Source organism: Eremomyces bilateralis (assembly GCF_010015585.1).
Source record: "Eremomyces bilateralis CBS 781.70 unplaced genomic scaffold P152scaffold_1, whole genome shotgun sequence".
NCBI classification, from domain to species: Eukaryota; Fungi; Ascomycota; class Dothideomycetes; order Eremomycetales; family Eremomycetaceae; genus Eremomyces; species Eremomyces bilateralis.
In genome coordinates this window covers 1012190-1039363 of record NW_022985067.1, presented here as the reverse complement: position 1 = coordinate 1039363, position 27174 = coordinate 1012190, and the positions used below count along the sequence as shown (strand labels likewise).

Genomic DNA, 27174 nt, shown 5'->3' with positions numbered 1-27174 from the left:
ATATGGCCCTATTAGATAATGACCGGAATTATTGATGATGTATCTCCAGACCCCAATTGGTGGAGACGCTCCAGAAATTAGAACGGTAAGCTGGTGAAGATGCAGACAGGTTTAGTATTTCCTAGAGTGAACTCCGAATCAGTTTATATCCTCAAAGGCTTCGGCTTCTAATACATACGGCCACATTAACCTAAATCGATGGCATTAGGGATGATAGATAATGATTAAGGAGGAGCGTTGCAAATAGTTCTACCATTCCTATTAATTCTGATAATCAAATTTGATTCCAGTTCTACAACGTCGTCGTCACCAAGACAAAATGGATCGCGCCAGAAGATCAAGAAGAGTTGCTGTTGTCAGCGCAAGGGAATGCCGAACTGATCTTGCCAGTTTCATACGCGAGTATGATCTGCTGGACGACTCCATACGTGCCGCCGATAGTCAGGAATAGAGCAAATGCCGCCATCAAGATGTGCACTCCAAATTGCGCCTTGTGGATGATGGTGCCCTTTCGATAATCGCCATAGTCGTAAAGCCAAAGCATCGCCGGGAAACCCGTTGCCAAGGGCGCAAAGCACAAGCTGCCCGCAAGACCGACAATGTAGTCGAAGATTGGGATACCCGAGGCGATCAGGAAGCTAATGATGGAGAGCCCCAGCGTACAGCCCATCCACACCCCCCAGTGAACAAAGGTGTTCCTCTGTAGATGGTCTGTGTTGCGAAGAATTCGAACGAATATATACTTCGCAGCAACGTGGACGTACAGCGCCGCACTGATTAAAAGTCCGAACAAACCGACACCGAAAGCCACCTTTTTCAGGACAGGGCCGGCACTGCCCAGAGACGGCGACGCAACCCATTGACCGCACCACCGATATACGACCAGGCTAAAAGCTAGGTATGAGGAGACGACAAAGATCATGCATACCAACAAAGCCTTGTTGAAGTCCTTAGGTCGCTTCATTTCTGAAATGACCGGAAGGAATGCAGGTGGCGCTGCGCTGGTACCGAAGATCGTAGCCGCTGCGGTAATGCCGGCAGCGAAGGTAGGATGTGCGATGGCATGATACCCCAACTCGAAGTCTCCTGTCTGTGGTGCAGCTGCAGGGCGGTCCAGAGTCGTCACTCCAACACTATAGATTCGTTAGGGCCAGTGGTCGTGTCTCCATATTGCTTGAGCCGTTCACTTACACAACGATGAAGATCGCAATAAATATGGAGAAGAATCCGGCCCAGGTAAGCCAGGCAAACTTTTCGAACTTGCGCACACTCGCAGCGGCTGCGATAGCAATTGTTGCAACGACCAAAAAGTAGTTGGTACAGATAGCATGGTTCGAAAGTGCGTTCAGTGCGACGGACACGCCCAAGACTCCAGTGGCAGCGGAGACGACGAACGACAGGAGGAAGATACCGCCGATGATCTCTCTGAGAACTTTACCGCCGATGAGCTGAGCCATGTCTGCAACGCTATGGCATCCAGGATGAATATTCCGAAACTCGCCCAGTAAGAACCCACAGTAGGAATTCAAGGACACAAATCCTATGATACAAATGGCCCCGGGAGCTGCGCCAAGAGTATACAAAGCAGACGGAATGCTCAAGACACCGGTTGCGAAGATCACTGCGAGAAGACGTTGTCAGCATCTGCTTCCTTAGAGCAGCAACACAGGAGTCGACTCGACGTCTACCACTCACTTTTTGTGAATATCATTGCTGCGTGAATCCACGAGACCGTTCGAAAATCGACGGCTCCCTCCTCCTTCTTGAACACCTCGAAATTGTCTGTAGCAGCCTCATCTTTAACGACTCCCTCATAACTTTCTACCGTAACAGACTTCATATCGATGGAACGCTTCTCACCCGACATATTGGTAGGAAACAGATGGGAAAACAAGTAGAAATACTGATTAACAAACCGCTCGAGGCTAGTGGGCCTACGCCATGCGCTTTATATGTCGAGGCCTAATCACGAAGACCAGATACATGTCGTCGGGACAGCGTTGTGCCTACGGAATAGATTCCGAGGATATTCAAGGATCATGGACCCATTTGGGGTATGTTAGAACCGGTTTGGAGTTATCTCAGTTGATGCTCAGACGTTATCTAAGATGGTGAGTGGTCAGATAGGGGGCTGGGGGCCCCTGCTAAGGCCACGCCACGTTACCTGAGTTTATCTACGACTGATAACGACTGACTGAGGTAAACTTAAACTATTTAGGTGGATTTCTGTTTGAAGATGAATTGATCTTTGACTCGATAAATACCTTAACTTTTAAAATGAAAACCCCTCGTGAAAAGCTGATTGATTACGGAGATATAGGCTATATGTAGAGCTTGTACGATGGTATTCGGGAGCCTAATTTATGGGCGCTGGCTTAGGCTCCTACGTACTGATTTGGCAGCCTGAGCGCCTAGGATTAAACTCGTATTATCTTCGGCGGTACAGATTGCCTGGGCGCCTAAGAGCCTAGGATAGGCTATACTTAAGGGTATGGAATCCATAAATTTCTTCGGAGTCCCCACACTCTATGTTCAATGTCGACGCAAGCGCGGACATACTGAACCCTGTAGCTGCGGAGATCCCGCACTCTATGTTGACGCAAGTGGGGACATACTCTACTATCAGGCTTGGGTTATCTTGCCAACCCTCAACCCTGACCCTCACTAATTATGCGAACAGCACATCTAGGCAATACCAAACTCCACTTCTGCTGCACCTATACCGTAGCGCCGCTACCAATGTGATTGGACGCAGATGGAGCCCATCTTCGGTAGATATTCAGCACCGGATGCAAAATGTGCATATGCTTATGCATTACTATTCCTAAATCTCGTGATAAGGTTTTACTTACAGCCGTCTCTCTCTTTACTTCTTTGCAAGCATTGCACCAGGAGCTGCGGGCATGAGTGTTCCCGGCGGAGGAGGATTCCGCTTCTTGAATTCGTCCGACATCTGCTCCATGGTAACAAACTCGACCCCTTCGTGCTTCTTGAAATGCTCAATGAGTCTGCGATTGCGATTGCGATGTCAGATTGCTAGAATGCTTGGTTGTGTTCTCTGGTGCGGTAATGAATAACGTACCTCTCATGCATAGCAATGACGTGGGGCCGGCCAGACACATCAGGGTGGATCGATATGGGGAAGATGAACTCGTCGTACTCGCGGTAAAAGTAGTCGAAATGATCTCGCCAAATATCTTCGACGTCTCGAGCATTGACGAAGCCGTGGCTGTTGGGCGAGGCTTTGATAAACATCATTGGGGGGAGATCATCGATGTACCAGTTCCCAGGAATCTCTACAAGGCCAGTCTCCTGGCCTTTGACCAATGGCTTCATCCATTCCTCGGCCTTCTTGGAGTAGTCAATCTTGGTCCAGGAATCTCCAGTGCGAAGGTAATAAGCCTGACAGTCATGATGGCTCAAGCTGTGATCGTACTCGATACCATATGAGAGTAGTAGCTCGGCCCCCTCTTTGCTTGTTTCCCACCTAAAATAGTCTGGTCAGTGGCTGCGGTGCGGCGGTGGACTGAAACAAGACGCACCACGGCGCCACGCTTCCTCGGGGAGGCTTTCCGGCAAAATCCGTCAGCATTCGATACGTCTTATCCAGCACTGCTCGCTGTTGCTCGATAGTCATGTCCTTGGGGTTCTCATGGCTATATCCATGCAGTCCAATCTCGTGACCGGCGTCTCGAACCGCCGCCATCTCCTCCGGAAAGGTCTCCAAACTGTGCCCAGGAATGAACCACGTCGTCAGAATGTTATACTTTGCAAACATCCTAAGCAGACGCTCCGTGCCCACAGTTCCGGCAAAGATTCCTCGACTTATGTCGTTTGTGCTGTCCTCTCCCCCGTACGAGCCCAGCCATCCCGCAACCGCATCAACATCGACACCGTACGAGATGAGAACTCGCTTCTTCCCCATTGCGAATGACCTGGTTCGATACAGCTGAGACAATATATTCCGAAAGAATACGTAAAGCAATCGGTGTTGAGGTCAGCCCAAAGGGCAGAATGGGGAACTGTAGATATATTTTGCTGGGCCAGAAACTCTACGGAGGCCCCGCAGATAGCATTTCCCCCCATCGTCATTCCATGACACTAATGGCAGGTTTGCAGGTGATGGCTCGGTTAGTGAGTGCAGGATAATTGGATCTCTGGCTAGTCAAGCTGGTAGTAGGCAGACGCAAAACTTATCTACTACCCAATGGGACTCCAACCCGTTGCCGGGCTCTGTGATTCCCTTGCCAACACCTGGAGAGTTCACTGCACGGTTGGGTGGAGTAGTAGTGGGCTGAAGAATGGCGCGAAACCCTGGACGTTCCAGGGTATCTCATATCACACCTCTTTGCAGCATATCCGATAAAGGGCGTTTCGCTCCCGAAATGTATTGGTAATATGGATAAGTATGTAAGAATTACTATTGCACGCGGCTTTGCTTGGTACAATGTTCTAAAGAAAACCCCAGATCTGATCTTCCCATCTACAGTATTGTCCTGACCCTCTTGGGCCTGAAAATACCGTTTATCTAACTTAGTTAGTTAGTTGACGTTAGTAGTTGGGGTTGTTTGGGGAGGATCTTATGGGGTTCTCCAAACTTTAGGCCATGAGGGGCCGCTAGGGGCAGAACCAAAGCACGTTGACGTACCCAGTCAATACTCAACAGGATCTCAATTATTTTGAGATGCCATTGAGATACCGTAGCGAGATAAAAATTATACTATCCTATCGAGCATCGCGTTGATAGCCTCTTCAAATTCCTGCCAGATCCTATCCATAAGGAAAGATTCACCACGTTCAGCAGCAAAGCGCCGATGACTAGGAGGCTACTATGTAATGAGGCTTACTCTATCGCTAGATCCACCATTCAGAGGCTGAGAAATCGAGACGTCTGCCAGCTAGTCGGCCTATCAACCACATACACTTCCGACGGCCACACACTTCCGACGGAACATGTCGGTCTTCTTCAATTCTCCCTTAGAGTATGTGAAGATAAGAATCGAATCTACAGAGCTTGAATGCTTACCTCACGTAGCACTAGCCTAATAGCGATCGAAAAGCCCAAGTTGCTTCTAGCATCAATTAGCATCAATGATGGCATAACTCTAGAAGAGTCCGGAGACTATCGCCAGCTGTTTTAGCTGCCGTTCATGATTGTGCAGAGAAGATCCGTCGGCTGTCAGATTACCAAAGGCCCTCCGACTCGCCAGAATACCCTCGAGGAAATATTTACCGTCCGTCAGATAAGGAAAATGTCCTCAGACATGCCTAGGCCCAAGTATTCCACATCAGAGGCAACCCAAGCGGTGGACCGCTGAAGGGAAAGTCCGTTTGCCTGAAAGACTGCATCGTAGTAGCGGGAGTGCTGCAGTTCTTTGGAACCAACGCGTTTGCTCCATGGACTCCGCAAAGGGATGCGATCGTTATCACGCGAGCATTGGACACGGGTGCAGAGGTAGTAGGCACTGCTACTTGCGAGAACTTCGGTAATTCGACTTGGTCCTTTACAAGCGCCCAGCGCGTCGTAGAGAATCCCCTTGCAGAAGGCTATTCTTCTGGTGGCAGCACCTCCGGCGGCGCAGCCTTGGTCGGGGCAGGTCATGTTCACATTGCGATTGGTGCAGACTAAGGTGGGAGTATCGGAATTCCAGCGGCATTCTGTGGTTGTACGTCAATGCTGCAAATTGAAGCAGAGACCTTTGGCTAACAAACTTGCCAGATGTTGGACTAAACCAACGCTTGGCTTGGTTCCCTACACCGGCATCACGAGCGGCGATGTAGTCAACGACTATGCCCGACCGATCGCAAGGACAGTATTGGAAGTAGCATCATGTTGGAGCGCTTAGCGGATAGGATAAGCTTGATGACCGTATACTCGGAGCACCGCCTCGTGGCTCGGCCTCCTTTACCGAGTCTCTACGCCCTACGTTGAGCGGCGCCACAGGCTTCATGGTTGGGATACTGGTGGAAGGATTCGAGCACCAGCTGGTTGGTCCCCCAATCAAGGACCTCGTCATGCGCGCTGCACGCAGGTTCGAGACGCTCGGAGCCATCGTCGAGCAGGTCTCGGTACCGTGCCATATGGAGGGGCCGGCTGTTTGGGCGATTCAGCAACACATCCCAGGAGCCTTTAACCTTTTGGGGCTTCAGCACGGGCGAAGGGGTTTGTATCCTACGGAATTTGAAGAAGCGCGCCTCCCTTGGACTAATGCCAGCTTCCAGCGGCTATTTCCCGCAACGATGAATACGATGATCAACGGACTGTACCTGGCGAAGAACTTTCCTGGTCTCTACGCAAAGACCCTTAACCTAGCGCAGCTGCTCACAGACTCGTATGAGAAGCTTTTCAAGACGTACGATATGGTTGTCATGCCCACGACGCCGTGCGTCGCGCCGAAGCATGTGGACGGGAGACAAGGGGAATCGCCCCTGAAGGCTTTGAAGCCTAGCGTAGGCCTTTCCATCAACACTGCAATCTTCAACATTACGGGACATCCGGCCATGACCATTCCCATCGGCTCCTTGCCAGCAAAGGACAACCATGCGATCCAGCCGCCTGTTGGGATGCAATTGGTGAGTGGACTGTGGCAGTAGCAAAAGATTCTTGATGCCGGCCATGCATGGCAATCCACATTTGACTGGAGAAATATCAATGCTGAGATGCATCGATTCCAAGACCGCATACGAGGCTTTGCTTGCTGCCGGGTAGCATCCTGTCGAAGCTGCAACTGCGCGTGAATATTGATAGTTAGCACGTCGCTTATGCGGCAAAGCCCAAATGCCCAATACCAATGAACATCGACGTGTATCACCCAAGAATTGTCGCCAATTCAGGTCAGAGTTCGGCTGAGCGAAGAATGTCCACAGCTCTGCTACTTATCAGTTGTCAGGCGGCACTCCGGATATGCCAGCGGGGTTTGCACTGTGGAGGGGGTCATGGGACCTGCGTCCCAGCCACTGCATACATATAGTTCTCCCTATCCACAGACACCTAGCTGGAACATCAGCAAATGCAACTCTTATCTCAACTCTCAATATTTACCTGTCGAAAGCGTTTTCTGCTTCTGACGTTCAGGCGTTCGGTAATAGTGTAGAACGTTTATTTAGTTTCCATATTCTAAAATGACCTCTTACCTTGGCTTTTCTGCGGATCATCATGTGCATTATTAGTTCAATCTGGTCGTTTTGCTGCTGGAGCTGCTAGGATTTGGGGTGATTTGGCTGATCGGACTCCGTATAGTACAGGTAGCAGCATTCAATTGACTCCCTGGGCACGTCTAGCTTTAGCGAAGTGCCCAATCAGGCGGTTGCATATATTGTTACATTGCTTGGCGTACAACTCGCAAAAAAACTGCCAAATTTGAGTAACGACTTTTGCAATCGAATATTTCGAACGTTTTCTAATTTAATAAAAATAATATCATTAAATCCGCCAAGTTCCAAGCTATTGAACGATATTATTTTTATTATAATTAGTTCTTGTGGTAAGCGGCAATTAAGGAAACTTGATATTGGTAGATTTTGGTAGGTTTTGGTGGTTTTGGATTGCAAAAGTCGTTATTACTCAAATTTGGCAGTTTTTTTGCCAGTTGCACGCCAAGCAATGTAACAATATATGCAACCGCCTGATGCATACCTCTGATCGAGACATGGAAAATCTTGCAGCTACTGCCAACGCCATTTCAAGCGTACAGAACACCTGACGAGGCATCTTAGAATACGTCAGTGATAATAATTAAATCCATGAACATGCCACATTCATTCCAATCAATATTGTTCTCTCCTATCTCTATCAGTTCGGCTGATGTCTTTCTGCAGATACCAAGGAAAGACCGTTTGAATGCGATTGTGGAACCACCTTCTCTCGCCGTGACCTCCTTACTCAGCATCGGCGGATCTATAAACATGGGAACGACGAAGTATCATCACTTGGAAGAGCCCGGCGTGGACCGGCTGTCGACGTCCCCGTCAGCGACGGGTTTCGTGCAGAAGATGGGTTCGTAGCGCAGTCTTCTTGAAGTTTCTAAACTTTATGGACGGGGTGAGCCTTCCCACCCGCTGGTCTCCTAGTCCTGGCACTGATTCGGATGCCGCTGGCAGTGTTCGCGACTCCCAGGGTACAGATATGCTCGATGCCAATGGTATTGGTACTCCATTCAGCACTTGGCTGCCCTCTGCTCCCGCAGAGAATGAAGCAATCAGCACTTTCAACGCAGCAAATTCAATCGTCTTTTCGAGCTAGAGACGCGAAGAAACGAGCTTTGGGCCGCAGGTTCGTTCCTTGATCCGCCCGTACAAGTTCTCTCCGAGAGAAGATGTGCCATCTGCACGATATGGCCCGTGGGCTCCGCTCGACACCATCAAGACTTTACCGATCTTGGTTGGGTACGCCACCTGGAAATTCGTCGACTTGCTCCAGCAATCATTTGCCCTTAGACAGTCGCTCGTTCATTGCCTTCGCGACATTGGTCTTGCGGCGGAGAATCACTAGCCCGCGAGCCCCGGTTTTAACGGTTTAACATGGGAACAGTGGATAGAGCAAGAATCTGCGCGACGCCCAAATCTGACTGAGTTCTGCTACATAAACATGCATAGCATAGCTTACGATGTTCGCCTGATGCTATGGTGTAGCAAGATGCACTTGCGACTGCCATGTTCCACTGATCGATGGCAAACTCGAAGTGCCGCTCAATGGGCCAGTCTCTAGCGCCACCCACCCCCTCTCTTCCCCCTCACACAATGCGTAAATGCATGTGGTCGGCAGAAGAACGGCACACCCTTGTGGAACTCCAGCGGAGGAACAAAACCGTCAACACGCATCTGAAACCGCGCCTCACATCCACAGGTATCAAGCTCGCGCTAGGCAGGGGGCGTATAGTCACCTCTCACATACGACAGAATACGAAGATACGCAATGCCAATTCAAGCTTTTGTTTCAGATATCGAAGAGAGAAGGATATTACTTTCTCAACGCTTCTACGTGACGTGCAAACCTCCGGTAATGAGCATCTCACTACCAGTCATGTACGCGCTGGCGTCGCTTAGCAGGTAAACCGCAGCCCCTTTCAAGTCGGTGCGGTCCCCCATCCGTTTCATGGCTGGCGCGTTTACAAACACCTCGCCTACATCCTTCCTTTGCTCGAGAAGGGCCATACTCATATCCGTCAAGATGTATCTACTGACGATTAGCGACTGTGGGCCAACGGTTATACCAGAAAGAGAACTTACCCTGGGGAGATACTATTCACCCTTACACCCATACTTGCCAGCTCCGATCCAAGCTGATGCGTCAGACCAAGGACTGCACCCTTGCTCGAAGAGTAATCGCTCGTCAGCTGGAGTTTGGGGGCTTCATGTGCAGAGACGGAGGCAATGTGGACAACCGATCCAGCGCCTGACGTTGGAGCTGCACTTCGCCTCCCCTGCTTCACCATCTGTCTCGCAGCCAACTGAGTTGCAAAGTAGGTGCCGAAGACGTTGATCTTGAAGGTGCGCTCCACGTCTTTCGGATCTCGATCTAAGAAGGCCTGGTCGGGGCATACGCCTGCCGCCGTGATACTGAAAGCCTGGTCAGCTTGACGCTTTATTGAGACCTGACATCCCATACAGGCCGTCTATTCGTCCAAAATCCTCGACAATCTTATCAAAGGTTGCCTGCAGTTTCTCATAATCGGTCACATCTGATCTGAAAAAAGAAGACATGTTAGCATGCCTCTGGGACTATGGCGTGCTGATCTTTTTGAGAACGCACTGATAGAACTCAGCCTTGCATATTTCTTGCAGTTTTTTGTAATGCTCGTGGGGTTGCGGCGCCGCATCGATGATCGCAACGGATCCCCCAGCTTCTGCAACGGCAAACCCAAGAGCCAGTCCAATCCCCCTAGCACCGCCCGTGATTATGACAACGCGGTCCTTTAGAGAGAAGAGGTCGAAAACATTGTTATGGAGATATGAATCTGCGTTTCTTGGGACGGCAGTTTCGGATTTGGCAGCCATTTCGAACGACTGTGACTCGCGGATATGAGACCCCGGTTTCCTTGAGAGATGACACTAGTTGAGAGAGTGGAAGGCCGCGATGGCTAATTTGATAACACAGGAAACGAGGTGGGATGACTGCACAGAGAACCCCCAAAAGAAGATTGAATCCAGAGCATCCGCCAACAAGTCAGCTTATATACGGTCCATCCTATGGCGCCTTTCGCTGATAAACGGCCCACCCAGGCAAGTGTCCCAATCATTGCTACACCAAAAATGACCAAAGTTAGCCCAAAAAGATTCTCGTGATATGATAGATTGGGGACGGAGAAGTGTGAGGAGGTAGCAGGTCTAGCGCATCAGGGGGTACGCTGCGGGGCCAGTGCGGGGCCTCCGTTCAGAGGGAGACCCCTCCTGGTCCCAGTACGGTAATGCTCTCACTAGGATGAATCGTGGCGCCTGAAGTCTGGCGTTGCGGCGCTTCTTGATGCTCCAGTCGTGTTTAAATTCAATATGGTAAGGGAAAACCGTAAGTGGCCTAGTCGAAGACTCCCTGGAAAGCAGAACAAATATTGACGTTGACAAGCATGCAGCCACAATCATCCGTCCTCAAGAAGTTCTCACTTCGTAACAGATCTATCGTCATTACGGGTGCTGGTCGAGGGTTGGGCTTGAGCTTCGCGAGGGCAGAGCTCGGTGCGAATATCATAGCCATTGATATTCATGATAAACCAGACGAGGAGTTCCACTATCTCTCGAGCTATGGTGTGAAAACAGCCTATTCCAAGTGAGTTAGGTGCAGTTTGCTGCCCGTGTTTCGCGACTTGTCCTTACAATGCCTACTAGGTGCGACATTCGAGATTATGCAACGCTGAAGGCGCACCCTATAAGTTCAACGGTTCAACTTCAACCCCTGCCTTCCTGTGCACCCACCAACCATCTTTTGGACCACCGCCATCCAAGACGCGTTAAAACCCCCCAGACACGCGTTATTTATATAATAAATTTTATTTCCTAATATGGCATCTCACAATGAACGGATATCAGGTGCCTTACGTGCTTTTGCTGATGGCGAGGCTAACTCAATTCGAGATGCCGCCCGGCTCTTTGAAGTTAGCGAATCTACCCTACGCCTTCGCCTAAAAGGCTCTGCTTCACGGTCTATCGCCCAACAGGGCAATCAACGCCTTACACCGGATCAAGAGACCTGTTTAACAGACTGGATCCTTGAGTCGGATGCTCAAGGATTTCCCCCTACCCACGCCCGTGTACGGGAAATGGCTGCGCGAGTCCTTGACCTCCAGGCCGACCAGAGCCCCTTTGGGAAGAATTGGATTCCTCGCTTCCTTCACCGAAATCCACGCGTCAAAGCCTGCTTAGGCAAGAATTTAGATGCTGTTCGCCACCATGCCGCAATGGAGGAAAACATTCGACGGTTTTACGACCATTTTCACAAGGCGGTGGTCGAGCACGATGTCCACCCCGACGATACGTATAATATGGATGAAGTGGGCATAGGATTAGGGATAGGATCCAATTCTGTGGTTATCGCAGACTCCCAGAAGGCGGTCGCCACCTTGGTGGGCCAGGAAAATAGGGAATGGATCTCCGTAATCGAAACGGTGTCCGCGACAGGGCGGGCGCTTAGCCCAGCCGTGATCCAGAAAGGAGCTTCTATCCAGAGCTCCTGGTTCCCGTCAGACGCGCCAAATTGGTTTTACGACGTGTCACCGAACGGATGGACCTCGAATAACATCGCTGTGAAGTGGCTGCGCGAGCTATTCCTCAAGGAAACCGCGACGGAGGGGGAATATAGGATTTTGGTGCTTGACGGGCACGGCAGCCATGTCACGGTGGGTTTCCTCTATTTATGCAAGATAAGTAAGGTGGTGGTGATCTTCCTACCTGCCCATACCTCCCACATCTTACAGCCACTGGATCTCGCCTGTTTCTCACCACTGAGGCGGTTCGACAAGACCCTTCTTCGCAACGCGGCCTATATCGCCGAGGCCCTACCAATTAAACGGAGGAAGTTCGTCTCATTGTACGCAAAAGCCCGTGAAAACCGGCTCTGTAGCCGTACGATTCGATCAGGCTGGAGAGCTGCAGGCATGGTTCCATTTGACGTTGAAAAGGGCCTCCAGAACCGGTTCGTTAACTGGTCGGTCCCCCCGCCGCCGCCATCACTTTTAGCACCCGCATCGCCGCTCGCACCAGCTACCGGAACGCGTCATACGACTCCTTTTTCCACGCCTGTCAAGCCTAAACAGGTTTACAGTGCTCTGAAGGTAATATCGAAGCATAGTCGCGTCGCGAAAGGCACGAAGAGGGTTCTTGGCAAGGCGGCTAAGGCAATCAGACTGCTTCAGTCCCGCCAGGCGTTATCCGATGCCAAAATCGCGAGTTTGGAGACACACCTTGAGGCAGTTTTAGCACCTAAAAGGAAAAAGAAGCTTCAGATAGACCTGAATGATCGATTCGCACGCATTAGGGAGATCAAGGCTGCTCAGGACCAGGCCGGTGGTTGCGGAGGAAGATTACCAACGTAAAAACACGGAAACTGATCTGGAAAAAAGGTCGAAGGAGATTACTGTAGGGGATTTTACGTCTTGCTTAGTAGAATTTCAAATTTAATCCGTTTTGGGGGAGAAATAGAGCGTGGAAGAGGTTTGCTGGAAATGGTGGAAGTGCGCAGCTTGTCGGTTGCGCAGGAAGGCAGGGGTCGAACTTAGTCGTCTCCAAACACAATCTGAGTGACAAAGCATCGCAGCAGCAGCTATTATAGTAGATAATCCATTCATGGAACACACCGTAGACGACATGAACGCCTCGTTCGCCGTCAATGTAAGTCCTCTTTTCAGCAATGAGATGACCTTTCTCATTGACTGGTGGGCAGGTGAACGGAATGCTCTCGACGGTACAAATCTGCGCCGAACATATGATTAAGCAAAAAACTGGAGGCAATGTCATCTGTATATCCTCGACGGCGGGACACAAAGCGGTATTTCCTCGGACTGCCACAGCATACGTCTGCTCCAAGCCTGCGGTTCTTTGTCTGATCCGACAGGCTGCTGCAGAGATGGCACAGTATAAAATTCGCGTGAACAGTATCAGCCCTGGGCACGATGCATCCATCTTCGGGGAACGTTCTGCACTAATACCGACATAGGCCATTTTTAACGAAGATGTTGTGATCGGTAATAGCGAGTGACCATACGCTAGAGGAGTATTTCACCGAGGCAATGCATTGAAACGATTGACGGTGCCAGAGGAGCTGGACGGAGCAGTAGGATACTTGATGAGCGATGCTAGCAGTTTGGTGACGGGCAACAAACTTCAATATCGATGGCGGATCCGGCTGCCATCGAGAGCTGAATACTCTTGTTCGCGATAATTAGCCGTTCCGGAAAAGGTTTTAGTTGGAGTTCGATGTCCCGAGTACTCCTGACTCCTGACCAGTCTCCAATCGATCCCCACTAATTACCCCACATGTGGCTTGGGGGAGTGCCTACTGTGCATTACCATTTACCATTTACCAAGGTCTGGCTTGAGGAGAAACACTAATTAGTTAAGGTGCCTAAGTTAACTAACTTAGTTAGCCTTAGTTAACCACCTTGGGCCAATTGACTTCTAAATACGTATCTTGGTGATTACCGAGATTGCTTCTCCTAGGGATGTGATTGTACCACCATGCTATCCAGCGAATAGGCAACATAACTCTGCGCTACACATACCAGCTCACGGGAATGGCCAAGAGACAAACTTTCGTCGTAAAAAGATGCCAGCAGCACCGGTATGGTCTGTTCCATTCAATCCTTCCAGCCAACACTGATCACAAGTGGTGATAGGAAGAGCCTGTCCGCAAAGCATTCCAATGCGATATATGTGGGGTGAAATTGACGCGCCAGACGCATCTCCAGCGGCACCGACAACTTCATTCACGGTACGTCTCCGATGCTTCACTCGATCCATTACTGATTTTTCTTGACAGTGGAGCTGGTCGGACGGAGGGCTTCCAATGTAAACCATGCGGGAAGCTTTTCAGCCGAAAGGACATACTTTTGCGTCATGACCGGTTGGTTCACGGCATCACACTGCCGAATATACGGAAAACTTCATGCCAGAATTGCATTCGACGGAAGCTAAAGTGTTCACGGTCACCGCCTTGCGATTCTTGCGTCACTAGAGGCACGGAATGCATTTTCCAGAATCTGTCGAGCAATGTCAACGTAAATGTGGCAGAATCTGCGCATCATTCTTCAGAAAGTACCCGGAACGATGCATCTGCTTCGCCCAGAGCGACCCACTACAGTCCAGAAAGCTTGATCCAAGCGTCCATGTCTTCATCCCGACCATCTCGTGACGATGGAAGCATCGATGCCCAGCAACCGGAGTTCCCTCTCAATGACATCCAGCACCCACCTCCTAATCCAACGAGACTGAACAGAGGCTTATATGGTCTCAATCTTCCTCCTGATTCTTCACCACTCGGGGACATTCAGCAATCTGAGCCGACACGAATCGACTTGCAAGACAATAGCTCCTTGATAGACCAATTAGACGATCCAAGAAGCATATCTGACTTGGATCTCGCCAACCTCGACTGGGACCTTTGTGCTCCCTGGGGAATAGATTGGCTTGGATTCGATCAACAGGGCTCTGCGCTCCCACCCGCAATGCTTGCTCAACAGACTGTTTTCGGCCAATCGATGGATGCACCAACAGCAACAGCTTTCGCGGAAGCTGCGCGCTTAGCTTCCCCGGAATTTTCTCCGTTGCCATGGTTTTCAGGCGCTCCCGTTCCTCCGACCCCTGGTCAAGTGAACAGGCATCACACTGTGAATCAGCCAACAGTTCCTAGGCGAAGGCTTAGCCAGTGCTCTTCGGTTGCGAGTACAACACTCGCGAGCAGTATCAGCAGCGTCCTCTCCAAACCGTATCTGCCGTCAGATATTGATTCACCGGAACATAGCGCCGCGGCCCACCATCTCGAAAAGATGGTCACCATTTACTTTGCGGAGTTCTATCCTGGGTTACCGGTCATGCACCAGGCGACATGGAACATTGCGAAATGTCCCACACACCTCATAGCTGCCTTAGCATGTCTTGGGTCTACAAAGTATCATAGGAAGAAGGGGCTGGACGCGGAGTCAAGCATGCTGGCCGAGATATGTTTTCGGCATTTGAACGAAGCGGTATACTCCATCGACTTTGCGTGCTACCTGGAATCTTACTGACTAGAAGTGGAATCGCAGTATGCACGCGGACCTGCCGACTATCAGAACATCGAGTTCGCAGCTGCATCCTTGTATCATCAAGTCTACTGCTTGGGTGTCGCCGTTCCGTCACTCCATGAGCGCGCCGACAACTTCCGCGGAATCCTGGTGCAAGCTCTTAGGAGAACCGGCGTGTACCGCTCCATAAACATCGCCGATCCATGGAGCTTAAAGGTCCCTTCCATTGAAGACCTCGACCCCAAAGATGCTGCAAAACTCGAGTTTGCATGGCATCAGTGGCGGGCTGCTGAGATGGCAAAGAGACTCGCGTGGAGTGTTTTCGAATATGACAACAGTCTCTCGACTCTGACGACCAAGCGAGGCGTGGTGAGCTTGCAAGAACTTCCAGACAGGCTGCCCTGCGATGAGAGCCTTTGGGAGGCGCAATCTGCCGTAGCATGGGCGTCCATGGCGTCCCTAACAGGACATTCACTTCAAGGAGCTCCTTTTCGGCCGCTCCTTCGTGAAATCTTGAACGGAAAAGCGATTTCTGACAATGTGCCATCATGGTGGAAGCGCTGTTGCGCTCAAACCATCGCTCGACTTTTCTGGAATCTGAAGGAGATGGACAACTCCATCTTAAACCTTTACGCCCTGAATTCGTTCACAGAGTCTCAGAAACCTCTCAGGAAATATCTGTTCCAGAGTCTGAAATTGCTGCATGATTCTGCAGTAAGACCGTCCCGACCTCAAGACCTTGTTCATGTCAAGTAAGTGCCCAAACTGTGACTGAATTGACTGGTACCTAACACAATCAGCATTACTTGCCTTATTTATCATCATGCGAACTTGTACAGCCAACAAGAAATGATGGAAATGATCATACTTATCTGCCAGAACGGGACGAGCCCAAACGACATGGAGCTGGATATGGCAAAGACCAGGCTGCAAATGGTCCTCGCTAGTGATCCTGTCCATGCGAGACGACTCGTATACCATGCGGCATCCATCATTGCAATTTCTAGAGAATGCACAGTCAACACCCCATGCGAGATAATGAGGGTTTTTGACGCTTATGCATATGTTCTTGCATTCGTCAAGTTCGGCCCAGAAAAGAGGAAGACGCGTAGTTCAATCAGGGAATCCTGCGCTGTCAATCTCAGCACTCCCGCCACGGCTAGTGGCACTTTGGCCAATGAAGCTAGCGAAAGTGAAGACTCCGTCCGGCTCGACCGTATCCCATGGTCTCGTACAGTTGCTCAGCAGAATGCAGTTGTCCTCTGGATCAACAAGAACTGTGGCTATCCTTCCATTGACGACGCACACGATATTTACGAAGATGGCAGCTACGCAAAACTCAAGGCCATTGCCCTTCAGGCTATCGAAAACTTGAGCGTGTGGGATTTATCACGTAGATTCTACAGCACTATAGAGAGTTTAAACTAGGCTAAATAGTTCTAGTCACTTTGGCTTTGAACAGCGCATGCTCAGATTCAATGTCTTTGCTCGTATGTGGTCGCTGGACACCATCTTGTTAGAGCAGTGGATGGCTCAACGTCCAATGGTGCGGGGTCCGAGCTGGATGAAGTGGATGAAAAGGGGTACGGGTGGTCTACGTAACTCTGGTTTCAAATGTCTGGCACTCTCTATGAGAGATTAAGAAGCTTACCTTACTCCAAGGCACGGTAGACATTGGACAAGGATAGAGAGTCGGAACTTGGACCCAAGCATACATTTGCAGGAGAGGAAATAGTGCCGTAGAACCCGTAGTACTATTGTGCGGGTCTGAGAGGGAACTTCGGCGTAGTCTCCGTCCCCGCTACACTCTCAGACATCCATCAAGAGCATGTCCCGCAACCCTTCATCAGTCATCCTGTCTCCACGTACATGGAAGTTGTCTCTTGTGCTGCTAGAGTAGAACCTCATAGTTGCGGGGTCAAAGAAAGAGAAGGGCGTGTCCGGTTGCCTCCAAAGGGGCCAAGCTTCCTTGCATTGTGATGAGCAATGGCTTTGGCGCGATAAAATATATGGGCATGTTGCCTTTCACCGAGCGGTTTCCGGCCGAGCTTCCCGTCACGGTGCTGCTTTACAACAATCGAAATCTTGGTGCGAGCGATGGAGAGCCTCGACAGGAGGTCATTCCTGCTCATCAAATCGCCGACTACAGTGACGCAATCACCTATGCTCAGCTACGACCAGACGTTGATGAGAAGAAGATAGTAGTCTGGGGCACGAGCTACAGTGCCGTTCATGTTCTCACGGTTGCAGCCGTTGATCGAAGAGTGAAGGCGGTGATCAGCCAGGTATGCAGGGTACTGTCCGAGTATGTAGCACAGCTAATTAATATGCATCAGTTCCCTGTCACAGATGGATAGACCAACTTCCATAGGATGACCAGAAACGATTTGGTGAAGAACATAGAAGCCCTATTCGACAAGGGTGAGTCGGTTTCAAAATATCATTCCGGTATAAGTCTCTGACAAGACACAGATCGACAAGGACATGTTAGAGGCGAACCAGCAATGACGATAAAGAACGTATCCAACCAATCCGAGGAGGAACTTTGCAATCTTCCGACTCCAGATAGTTACGAGTATGTGACTTCAGGGATAAAAAAGTACCCCACAGTAAGGAACGAAATCACAGTTAAGAGGTAAGTGACCAAACAATCGAGTTAGCCCGCGTCCACTAATGCCAGAATTTTAGCATCGAAGCCTTCTGAGCATACAATGCGTCGGGCTACATCCATCACATCTCTCCCACGCCATTGCTGATGTGCGTTGCGGACAAGGATGAGCTTACACCTACCGATATTGCCATCGAATCCTACTCGCGTACACGGGAGCCCAAGGACATCTATATCTTCCCTGGCGGTCATTACGACGGTTATTAGGGGGAACCATTCGAGAAAGTCATCGCTTGCCAGATTGAGTTCTGGAAGAAGCAATTTTTGGTGTAATTTGAGTAACAGCTCCAGAGTCCCATCTCTTACTGGCCCCTGGCGAATTGTAACAAGAATTCCGCGAAACATATGGCTGTATATGCCAGCTATATTGCGGCATATATCGGTAAGGTTGTTACTGGCGAACTCTTTGGGTGTCTACGTCTCGTCCCCTGAGAAGCAGCTTGCAGACACGAAGGATGTTTGTGGCGGTTAAGTCAACGGACCCAGTTTCCGTGCACCCCCACCACAACTCCAATAGGACACAAAGACGAATGGATTTTGCGGAATGTAACCACCACCATATATTTTTCTATAGCTGTAATTGAAATTGTGGATAGAGTGACTTAAACATTGCCTTCTGCAATTATCAAGACGTTTCCTCCGGGTTAATTTGAAGGCGTTTTGCAGCCTTTTGTTCTGTTGATCGTTTTGGCGTGTCAATCAATCACGGAAACAATAGGATACCTGTTCAGAGGCAGTGAGATGCTTGTATTCGGTCAGAAGTACATAGTTTACCTTGACGGGTATATATACCCAGGCTTATGTAATCTTATGTAATCTACAAGGGGCGGTGACTAAGTAATAGCCGCGGAGTTCCGACATGTTCCCTCTCCCCTAGCTGCCTCCTGAGCCGCAACAATCTGGTCAATCTGAACAAATCGTTCGTTCAGATTGGGCTGAACCCGTTTCCTTTTCTTGCTAGCAAGCCCTCCTAAGTCTGAAATTGTATTTTCAGCCCTTTGAAGTTCGGCTTTGAGTCGGGCGGTTTCCGTGTTCTTCTCTGCCAGTGCCTTTGCGACCTTCCCCTGAAACCTCCTGAAATCCCGGCCCCCCATTTCGTCTAATTTGGCATCGTATATATCTTTGAGGCCTTTGGGCGTACGGAATACATAAGTATACTGCGGCTCTGGAGTCACATGACGTTGTATTTGATGGTTCTCGTTTAATTGGGTGCTATTTAATACTTTGTCTGGGTTGAACGGAACCGTTCCAGTTCCACGGAAGCTGGCACGAATATTGTACGAATTCAAAGCTTCTTTTCGGGATTTAGAGTATATATATATAAAATTATGCTTTTTTACAGGTGCGGAATCATCTAATGATGCTAATTGGGAGAGCTCTTTATGATATTTGGACTTTAGGGGCGAGAAACACGCGACGTCAAGGGGCTGGAGGAGGTAGGAACAATGGGGGGGCAAAAACAACAAAGAATACGCGGTTGTCCTTGACCAACTTCATGAACTCGACCGTGGCGTGGGAGCCGTGCCCATCGCATATTAATAGGCGGCATTCCTGCGCGCCGTTCGCTGCCGGGGAGTTCATGGGCTTGCTTTCTGGCAAAAACTTCTTCTTGAGCCACTGAGGACACGGGAGATAACTTCTGAAGTTTCTTCGAACTATTTTGGTGGGAATCGTTGCCGTTGAGTCTGTCCCGGAGTGTAGATCTCTTGATACCGTACGCATCCGCACATTTATTCAGCGAGTCAAATTCTTGGCCATGAAAAGCATTAATAGCTTGTTGGACTGCCTCTTCATTAATACGAGGCATCCTGATAATATTAGATGGTGTTGTTGAATTTATTTCATTGATCAAAAGCGATCTAAGTATCTACGTATTATCTCAAGGGGTGCACGGAATCTAGGTTGCATGGAAAGTGGGTCCGTTGACTTATTCGATATATGATAGTTCTCTAGCGCCCGGATCTGCGAGAGGTATTTATTGAGAGGCGTGCGAGGATGGATTCGGGCGACCGCGTCGACGCGTGACCAAAGGGTTTGTTGGAAGCAACCATCATCGTCTGGTTAGAGTAGGTGATGCATATTGTGATTCATTCCTAACCGGGACTAGCCTATGTATGTATATAGCTCGTTCTCCTCATCATTCCTGAGATAGATTCCGGCTCCTCACTTAATGAAGACCTGGAATATTCAACTTCAACAAGGTTCTAGATGTGCCCAAATGGAGCTGATGGAGGCCCGTAAACAGGTTCTCGGAATCAGTACCAATGGGGATCGATAACGTCAAGAGGCACCATGTAGAATGGCATCACGCATGCGTTTGTCGAGGAATTTAAGAGCGTCGAGGATAGAGATTACTACGTCAATAATGATCCGGCCCATAGCAAATTCAAGGAGACGCTTGGGCAGGTTTTTGAAAAGGCGCAAGTCATTGGTTTTACTGACAGGACATTTACTTAAGCTGTAATAGGATGGACGGTGTTCTGTAGCATGACAAAACACCAATAGACTTAGAGGTATTCGCTGGATAGTACGGTATCTGAACCACATATTTAGAAATCGATCTCAGGATCCTGGCTATTGTGAATACGGACAATACAACATATCTCCATAGGAGTGCGTACTGTCCAATACCTTGCCTCGATATGAAGTAGTGGTTTTTTCGAGGTAAAATCGGCCGTGTCTTCGCCTATCACCGATCTCCGTTCCTTAACCGCTTCCTCGCAACCCAAAACTGCACCTTATATCCATTTATGTTCAGTGCCCTCTCATTCGACCCATATATTGCCGACATCGACCTCACCTTTTTCCCTGACAACGTGACCTCGCCGCACCTCGGACTCGTCTCAATAAACTCAAATCCCAATGCCTCCGACAACAAGATGATTTCATCCAGGGACAGTTGCACAAACGGCCCACTCCCGTACAGCAGCGGACCCGAGTTGATCCAGTAGCCGCCCGGTCGCAAGGTGCGGTGGATCGTCTCGAGGTAGCTCATCAGATTGCGTGCCGTATCGATGAAGAAGTGTGTGACGATGGCATCGTAGTCGCTGTGTCCGGTCTGAAATTCGGTGGTGAAGTCGCCTTCGACGAGGACGACGGACGAAGTGTTGAGGGGTCGGTCGGGGAAGGATACAGCGCGCTGCATGTCGGCGGAAGTAGCGTGATGTGACCAGGAGTCAATGAAAGGATGGAAGGTGAAGGGTGAGAGGTCCTCCTCCGTTTCGAGGACGCGATAAGCGACATTCATATACATGGACCATTCGTTGATGGTTACGTCGAACCCTAGTCATAGCATTAGCAATGCGGGCTGACATGGATTTTTAGTCGCGAACATCAATAGTGTCGCCACCTCCAGCAGCCCATAGTGGAGAAGGAAACTCACCTCCAAGGGCCGCAATATCGTAACCCAGCCGTCCAAGCCCAGCGCCGGGGATCAGTACCCGCTGGTGTTTCCCTGGCTCTGCAGCTCGCTGTGGAAATAAGGTTCCCAGTGTTCGGAGAATACATGGAAACGTAGCCTTTCGCTCATGCTCGCCGTCGCTCGCCCAGTCACGAACGAAGTGTTTCAGCGCCTGCGAGACACTCGTTCGATCTGCCTTCCGTTTATTCGTGTCCGCGTCTTTGATAAACTGGTCCAACTCGATCTGCTTGACTTCGTAGAACCGTAGGGCATTCTGCACAATCATGTCGCACAGATTCTGGTTCTTCCGGATTAGCTGTTCGGTGGCTTCGAGCTTCTTTGAGTAATAAACTACATGCTCAAGCATCTAGCGTAGGGTGAGCCCGATGAGTGAGCGTCCAGTTTACGTTGTTGTATTGTTCTGACGTACTGCCTTCTGTGGTATAGAAACATGCTTGTATAAGGTTTTCCATCGCCGGAGTTCGACTCCGTTTTGCTCTTGATAGCGTGAGAAGCCATAGATGGCGTCAAGAAGGCGATATCGTGGGTGATGCGAGTTCCATCTACCTCTCTGGCGCTCCAGCCGGCTGCGCAAGCGAACTTTCTCCTCGCGCTGGCGCGGGGAACTTTGTTTCTTTGGCGGCTTTTGAACGGTCACAGACGTGATATGGTATGCCACGAGATTGCCGAAAAGGGCCTGCTGTCCCTGCTTTGCGCATGCTCGATCAACGTCCACTAGATCCCAACTTGACATAAAGGGATGTCGAATCCAGGAGATCCGTGTAAGTAAAATAGCAAATGGGCAACGTACCGCGATCTCATTTAGCGTTAGCTCAGGCTGTTCTTTGGCTAGACAGAGCGATCCATCCAGAGTAACCGCAAAAGTCGAATAAATGACGATAGATAGGCTCAAGATGAAGAGCAGCAGATGTGCCATGACATGAATATAATAAACACTGTACAGAGAGAAACTTAACAAACTTCTGGTATGCCGTCCTCAGTCAGTTCCATTACATATATCCTGGGCTTCCTGGCTATGCAGGCCTACACAGTATGAAAATGTTCTTTTACGTGGCGCACCATTGTGCAAGCTGTAGACGGTTTGTGGTAATACCTTGATGGCGAGTGAGTGAGTGAGTGAGTAATTGATGCCAGTCTCTGCGGGCGATGCAGTGGAATACCTTGATGGCGAGAACTGAGAGACGAAGAGAAATACTAGCCGAGAAGCTCTGAAGCAGTGAAGCACTGAAGCAGTGAAGCTGGAGAGCTCGAGCTTGGGCCACCCATGCGATCTTCCCTGCTTGACTATGGTACTTGACTGCTGGTTCGTCTTCGTATCAAAGTGATTTGTCCTGGAGTCCAGTTCTAGAAAATACACAGCTCATTAAATGGACTTAAGAGTTCGACACTGAGGTTCTACTTAATGGAATCGATCCGACTGAGTGTTAATATCATTATGAAATAAATCCGATATCGCGTGTGGGGTGCTACGAGTCGCGTATCCAGAAGTAGAGCAATGCAGAATCCCACGCTCTTTTCCTAGTCCAGAACGCCCGGCTACTTGGCAATAGGACTCATCGTGACGATAGGTCACCCCTTTATACCTTGATGGCGAACTGCTCTTGATTACTTATACTTATTCTTTGGAGCCGGTGCATACATACGTACTTTGACCGTAAAGACGTCGCGAGTATCATATTTCGACTGATATCCGCCGATCTTCTCGAACTTGGGCACACGTGAAGCTTACAACTGCTTGTTTACTATCAATATGCGCTTGTCCGCTGTCCTCCTTTCCGCTCTCTGCAGCTTTGTCACTGCCCTCGCACAGGACCCTGGGCCATCTCCCACTGAGTCTTTCGGTTGCGCCCCGCATGGTGACCACTGGTAAGCTGCCATTGCAAACCACTTACTTTATAACTCATGTTCACAACTCTTCCTAGGCACTGCGAGGGGCCCGCTGCGCCCCCCACGTCCGCCGCCTCCGTCGTCTCTCCTGGACCATCCCCGACCGAGTCGGTTGGGTGCGTCCCGCATGATGACCACTGGTAGGTTTCACTGCCGGGCGCGTCTTCTATTCGTCCATGTTAAGGTCTTCAGGGACTGCGAGGGTCCGGTTTCGCACCCCACCACCAGCGTTCCCGTGAGCGTGACGGTCTCCAGTGCCGAGTCAGCGATCGTTTTTACATCGAGCTCCGCTGTTGGCGCTATGCCCTCCTCCCACGGCGAGGACCACGCTTCAGGGACGGGTGCACCGCACCCAAGTCCGACGGCATCCTATGGCTGTGAGCCGCACGGCGATCACTGGCATTGTGATGGTGCACGGTCAACGACCGGTGGTATGGCGCCTGGCACAATTCGAGTGTCCGCGACTCGCACCTCGTCCTCCCTGGCTACGTTTACTGGCGCAGCTGTGAAGATGGAAGGGGCTGTCGCCAATATGGTGGCCGGGGGTTTTGGGTTGATCATCTATGGCATGCTTTGAAATGGTCGCAAGGCCATATTAAGCGACGTACTGGCTGTTTTAGATGATTTCTGTGGTATATAATATGGACATGCATTCCAGATTATACAGCAAACAAAGTACATGCGCGAAATAGTTGTAGAAACGCGATTTGAAGGAAATTGTGTATGAAGGCAGTTGTCAATAATTGCCTTCATGTTTGTGGAATTTCACAGTGGCGCCGCATTGTCTCTCTAAAACTAAAATACGCAAATATTGAGCATCGCATACGCGTGAGCTCGATGCCAAAGCGCAATTACGCCACAGATGCTCACTTTCGCTAATCGCTCGTCACTAGCAGGTGTATAAAATGTAAACAATTGGATTGGCTTTAACAGTTCCCTTCGAAAGCGACGACGAACATCTGGGGTCTGGACACTTTGCAAGCGGAGGAATGACATGATAGCCCTTGAGAGTCTCTGCCACTCACTTCAATAGGTCAATATGAGGGATTTGAATTGACAGCATCATATCCTCTGGTTAAGACTGTAAATTATTTCTCGGACTAGAAATTAAAAGGAGTGACAGCAGTTGGATTAGTCCCATGCATTCATTGAGTGTAAAACTTGGTGAAAGGTTATTGATGAGGCTGGAAATAAAGATAGGGCTGTGATAGACTAAAGTAGATATGTACGTTTCCGGACATTTAGCCAAGGATGCTAAGAAGTATTGGCAAGAGAGCAGCAGCAAGGACTGCATTCAGGGAGTGGCCTGTAATACTGGCAGCGCCTGGTCGGGATCGTGACGCCTAATGCGGCTTTCTCAGCGGTGTTTAAGCCTCCGCTGCCTCCGGCTTCGGGAGCAGCGGTGGAGGAAGGAGATGAATTCGATGGCAATGAGCTGGAACCGGTGGGCGAGGAAGTGTTCGCAGTCACTGATGAAGTGGTGATTGGCCGAGTTATGGCGAACTGGCTGGAATAGTTGACTGGGTCGCCTTGGTTGATCGTGAGGGCATAGTCGTTTGCGGGTTCAAGATCAAGAGCTGGGACCCAGCTGAATGATCCGCCAGTTGCGGTACCTGGTTATGGTATCAGCACACAACATATCGAACCGAGTGTCGTTTGAGGATCTTGGTTTGGTCCTGGACAACGTACTTGTGATTATATGAACGACGTTTCCTTTGGTGAGGCCTATCGTGACAGGCTAAATCGTCAGTCGATGTATTCAGACAAGAGCGCAATTGTCACCGTACCGATTGCTGATTTGGAGAGTCATATGTGATAAGCGTCGTCTCGCCAGCTCTTGCGCCCTGCGCTGGATAACATGTGGTCCGAAGGGGCTCAACGTTTTGAGAGCAGACCAATTGAACATAAATAAGAACGAAAAGTACAGTCTGTAGCACTAAGTTATAACAAACTCTCGCCATTCTCTTGAAGCCAGGCTGTGAAACCGCGAAGATTTTCCATCATGAGAAACAGTAGCAGCGCTCCGCAGGCGCGGGCGTGCTCTGGAATAAAAGGGTTAAGAGTTACTGCACGTATGGACTAAGCACGGATTTAATAAACCCTCATTGCCATCCTTCGAGTCGGATCTTGCCATACTTAGCCTTAGGGAGGATATACCGCAAGGGTGGTTGCGTGTTCTGTGCAACATTTGCAGTGTCTGGCAGGGTCCTATAACTTCTGTTGGCGGTGTCCTTAACTTGATCACCTTCCATGCAAGGCGTATTTTTCGCTCTCGGTTCTTCTGAAACCGGCTCCCTGGACTTTGGAGACTCCGTACCTTCAAAAGACGAGACAAACAACGCTAGGATTCAAGGCAGAAATGCATTAACTGCATGGCTTCTTGAACGTTGAGAAAGGAAAATAGAGACATTTGGTTGACAGCATGCTCCAACTTCGACCTGGAAGATGTCGCCTGTCGTATCTCGATGATGGAGTTTCTGGCAACTTGAGGATGCAATTGCTGTCGCGCTTTCGAAGTCCAGCATTTACTTTAATATTGCAGATTAAAGTCGTGGTATTCTTCGTTCGGAGAGAATACATGAGAGGATGCGTGGTACGCATGTGTTCAGACAGCGCAACCTGTCTATCCAGCCTATGCGACATATCTTTCTCGCACCAATCAAGGCAACTCACTCACCGGCCCTCTTGCTTTCCCGTCTCTTCCACTGTCCTGTGCGGCTAACTCCCACGCGACGACCTCTCGTCCATCCAATATATCATGCTCTTTCGCAGTTCCATCCAATTCTGGCTTCTCAGTATACGGTTCAGCCACCGCAGACTTTCGTTTTGCAGCTCTCCGTCGACCGAAAAAGAAGGCGGCAGCGATGAGGATAATCACGGCGATGGGTACAGTGATGCCAATGGCGACTTTCTCGCCGATTGACAGACCGGTTTTGCCAGCTGTGTCGGATGAAGGGGATGATGTCTCTCCGGTTGGTGAAGAAGATGGTACGGATGACGACGTCGAGGATGGCAAATTAGTCGGTCCGTCAGAAGTGACTATCCCATTCTCCGTTTTTCTCAGCAGTGGGAACGGGTCCGACCAATTCAGTAACCCTAGGGCGGAGTTGCTTATGGATTGGCTGAACGTCAGGTAGTAATCGGGTCCTGCTACCAGAGAGGTGGATGGAGTCCAATCGAAGGAGCCGTCCGTCCCGCTCCCTATCATGACAAACAAGATCAGCGGATAAGTCCTCGCGTGGGAAAGGAAGAAGAAAGTTCCGCAAGCGCTGACCACGCGCTGCCCGATTGAATGAACTGCGTACTTACCGACGGTTGCGTTGAACGAACCATCCCAGAAGAGCTCGATCTTCACGGGCTAAATTTGAAGATATATGAGCGCTTTCTCAATCATATACAGGACACATCGAATTTTGGGGTTCACATACATCGTTTGTTGGTGCCTCATATTCGAGGGTGGTTTTCTCACCGAGAACCGCACCATCCGATGGATACGCTTTAATGATGATTCTGTTCGTTACTGCTGTTTGAGACGAGACGGATTGGATTAGAACAGCAATGAACAAAACATGAACGGTAGAGAATATTCGACGGAAGCCTGCCATTTTGGAGATGCGACACGGTAAGGACTGTTTTCACGACACGCACATTGTAGCGAGAGGGCAGAGAGAAAGATTGCGACAGATATCCATCTAGTTAGCTCACTACAACTTAATAGTTAGCCTTGTTGATTGTTCGTATTGCAAAACCTTTGGTTTGAATAGTTTGGTGCTCGTGCAGCGTTTACTGAGGGGTGCTTGTCCCTAACTGAGTTAACTCCTCATATCTGGGGCTCTAGTAGGGGTGTTGGATACTAACTACCATACCTGTAGGTAATTACCTTTCGGACTTCTCGGGAACAGTATCTTTGTACGGGGTACCTCGCAGTGGATGGAAAATGGCAAACCTTATATCCTTCGATCGAGTTCATACATCATCGGCATCCTCGG

At 49.8% G+C, this 27174-nt stretch overlaps 13 protein-coding genes across 13 annotated transcripts; 5 read left to right on the top strand and 8 right to left on the bottom strand.

The window, feature by feature from the left end:
- Positions 1-337: 337 nt before the first annotated feature.
- Positions 338-1840, bottom strand: P152DRAFT_387626 (uncharacterized protein; the record flags this gene model as incomplete). Its single annotated transcript, XM_033675890.1, has 3 exons — positions 338-1133; positions 1192-1621; positions 1696-1840. The coding sequence occupies 3 exons, from the start codon at positions 1838-1840 to the stop codon at positions 338-340; spliced, it is 1371 nt and encodes a 456-aa protein (XP_033538802.1).
- A 1005-nt stretch (positions 1841-2845) lies between these two features.
- Positions 2846-4069, bottom strand: P152DRAFT_453768 (polysaccharide deacetylase family protein). Its single transcript, XM_033678453.1, has 3 exons — positions 3543-4069; positions 3083-3487; positions 2846-3008 (listed from the first exon to the last, which is right to left on the bottom strand). Exons 1-3 carry the CDS (start codon positions 3923-3925, stop codon positions 2867-2869), a joined length of 930 nt encoding a protein of 309 aa, XP_033538801.1. The 5' UTR covers positions 3926-4069; the 3' UTR covers positions 2846-2866.
- Positions 4070-4948: 879 nt separating this feature from the next.
- P152DRAFT_510453 (amidase signature enzyme) lies at positions 4949-7068 on the top strand (the record flags this gene model as incomplete). The annotated part of the gene is made up of 6 exons (XM_033682660.1): positions 4949-4982; positions 5036-5234; positions 5273-5587; positions 5854-6573; positions 6749-6834; positions 6891-7068. Exons 2-6 carry the CDS (start codon positions 5151-5153, stop codon positions 7066-7068), a joined length of 1383 nt encoding a protein of 460 aa, XP_033538800.1. The 5' UTR covers positions 4949-4982; positions 5036-5150.
- A 1864-nt stretch (positions 7069-8932) lies between these two features.
- P152DRAFT_453764 (putative short-chain dehydrogenase) lies at positions 8933-10020 on the bottom strand. Its single transcript, XM_033678452.1, is given in 5 exon segments — positions 8933-9175; positions 9229-9558; positions 9608-9683; positions 9736-9738; positions 9753-10020. The coding sequence occupies 5 exon segments, from the start codon at positions 9994-9996 to the stop codon at positions 8977-8979; spliced, it is 852 nt and encodes a 283-aa protein (XP_033538799.1). The 5' UTR covers positions 9997-10020; the 3' UTR covers positions 8933-8976.
- Positions 10021-12556: 2536 nt separating this feature from the next.
- Positions 12557-13349, bottom strand: P152DRAFT_9993 (uncharacterized protein). Its single transcript, XM_033683421.1, has one exon. The coding sequence runs from the start codon at positions 13147-13149 to the stop codon at positions 12589-12591; it is 561 nt and encodes a 186-aa protein (XP_033538798.1). The 5' UTR covers positions 13150-13349; the 3' UTR covers positions 12557-12588.
- Positions 13350-14972: 1623 nt separating this feature from the next.
- P152DRAFT_478193 (uncharacterized protein) lies at positions 14973-16637 on the top strand (the record flags this gene model as incomplete). Its single annotated transcript, XM_033681635.1, has 3 exons — positions 14973-15170; positions 15231-15961; positions 16010-16637. The coding sequence occupies 3 exons, from the start codon at positions 14973-14975 to the stop codon at positions 16635-16637; spliced, it is 1557 nt and encodes a 518-aa protein (XP_033538797.1).
- Positions 16638-17188: 551 nt separating this feature from the next.
- P152DRAFT_463424 (alpha/beta-hydrolase) lies at positions 17189-18084 on the top strand (the record flags this gene model as incomplete). The annotated part of the gene is made up of 4 exons (XM_033680496.1): positions 17189-17494; positions 17567-17630; positions 17682-17777; positions 17915-18084. The coding sequence occupies 4 exons, from the start codon at positions 17189-17191 to the stop codon at positions 18082-18084; spliced, it is 636 nt and encodes a 211-aa protein (XP_033538796.1).
- Positions 18085-18780: 696 nt separating this feature from the next.
- P152DRAFT_453761 (uncharacterized protein) lies at positions 18781-19220 on the bottom strand (the record flags this gene model as incomplete). Its single annotated transcript, XM_033678451.1, has 1 exon — positions 18781-19220. A coding segment is annotated over exon 1 (191 nt), but the record flags the coding sequence as incomplete, so codon positions are not given.
- Positions 19221-20178: 958 nt separating this feature from the next.
- On the top strand, positions 20179-20334 carry P152DRAFT_387627 (uncharacterized protein; the record flags this gene model as incomplete). Its single annotated transcript, XM_033675891.1, has 1 exon — positions 20179-20334. A coding segment is annotated over one exon (156 nt), but the record flags the coding sequence as incomplete, so codon positions are not given.
- On the bottom strand, positions 20294-22226 carry P152DRAFT_453759 (N2227-domain-containing protein). Its single transcript, XM_033678450.1, has 3 exons — positions 21708-22226; positions 21260-21644; positions 20294-21159 (listed from the first exon to the last, which is right to left on the bottom strand). The coding sequence occupies exons 1-3, from the start codon at positions 22212-22214 to the stop codon at positions 20567-20569; spliced, it is 1485 nt and encodes a 494-aa protein (XP_033538793.1). The 5' UTR covers positions 22215-22226; the 3' UTR covers positions 20294-20566.
- An 867-nt stretch (positions 22227-23093) lies between these two features.
- On the top strand, positions 23094-23687 carry P152DRAFT_363778 (uncharacterized protein; the record flags this gene model as incomplete). The annotated part of the gene is made up of 3 exons (XM_033675398.1): positions 23094-23164; positions 23221-23325; positions 23426-23687. Coding segments are annotated over 3 exons (438 nt in total), but the record flags the coding sequence as incomplete, so codon positions are not given.
- A 752-nt stretch (positions 23688-24439) lies between these two features.
- On the bottom strand, positions 24440-25146 carry P152DRAFT_445293 (uncharacterized protein; the record flags this gene model as incomplete). Its single annotated transcript, XM_033677845.1, has 3 exons — positions 24440-24798; positions 24875-24923; positions 24973-25146. The coding sequence occupies 3 exons, from the start codon at positions 25144-25146 to the stop codon at positions 24440-24442; spliced, it is 582 nt and encodes a 193-aa protein (XP_033538791.1).
- Positions 25147-25844: 698 nt separating this feature from the next.
- Positions 25845-26790, bottom strand: P152DRAFT_469632 (uncharacterized protein; the record flags this gene model as incomplete). Its single annotated transcript, XM_033680911.1, has 3 exons — positions 25845-26386; positions 26495-26543; positions 26614-26790. The coding sequence occupies 3 exons, from the start codon at positions 26788-26790 to the stop codon at positions 25845-25847; spliced, it is 768 nt and encodes a 255-aa protein (XP_033538790.1).
- Positions 26791-27174: the final 384 nt, after the last annotated feature.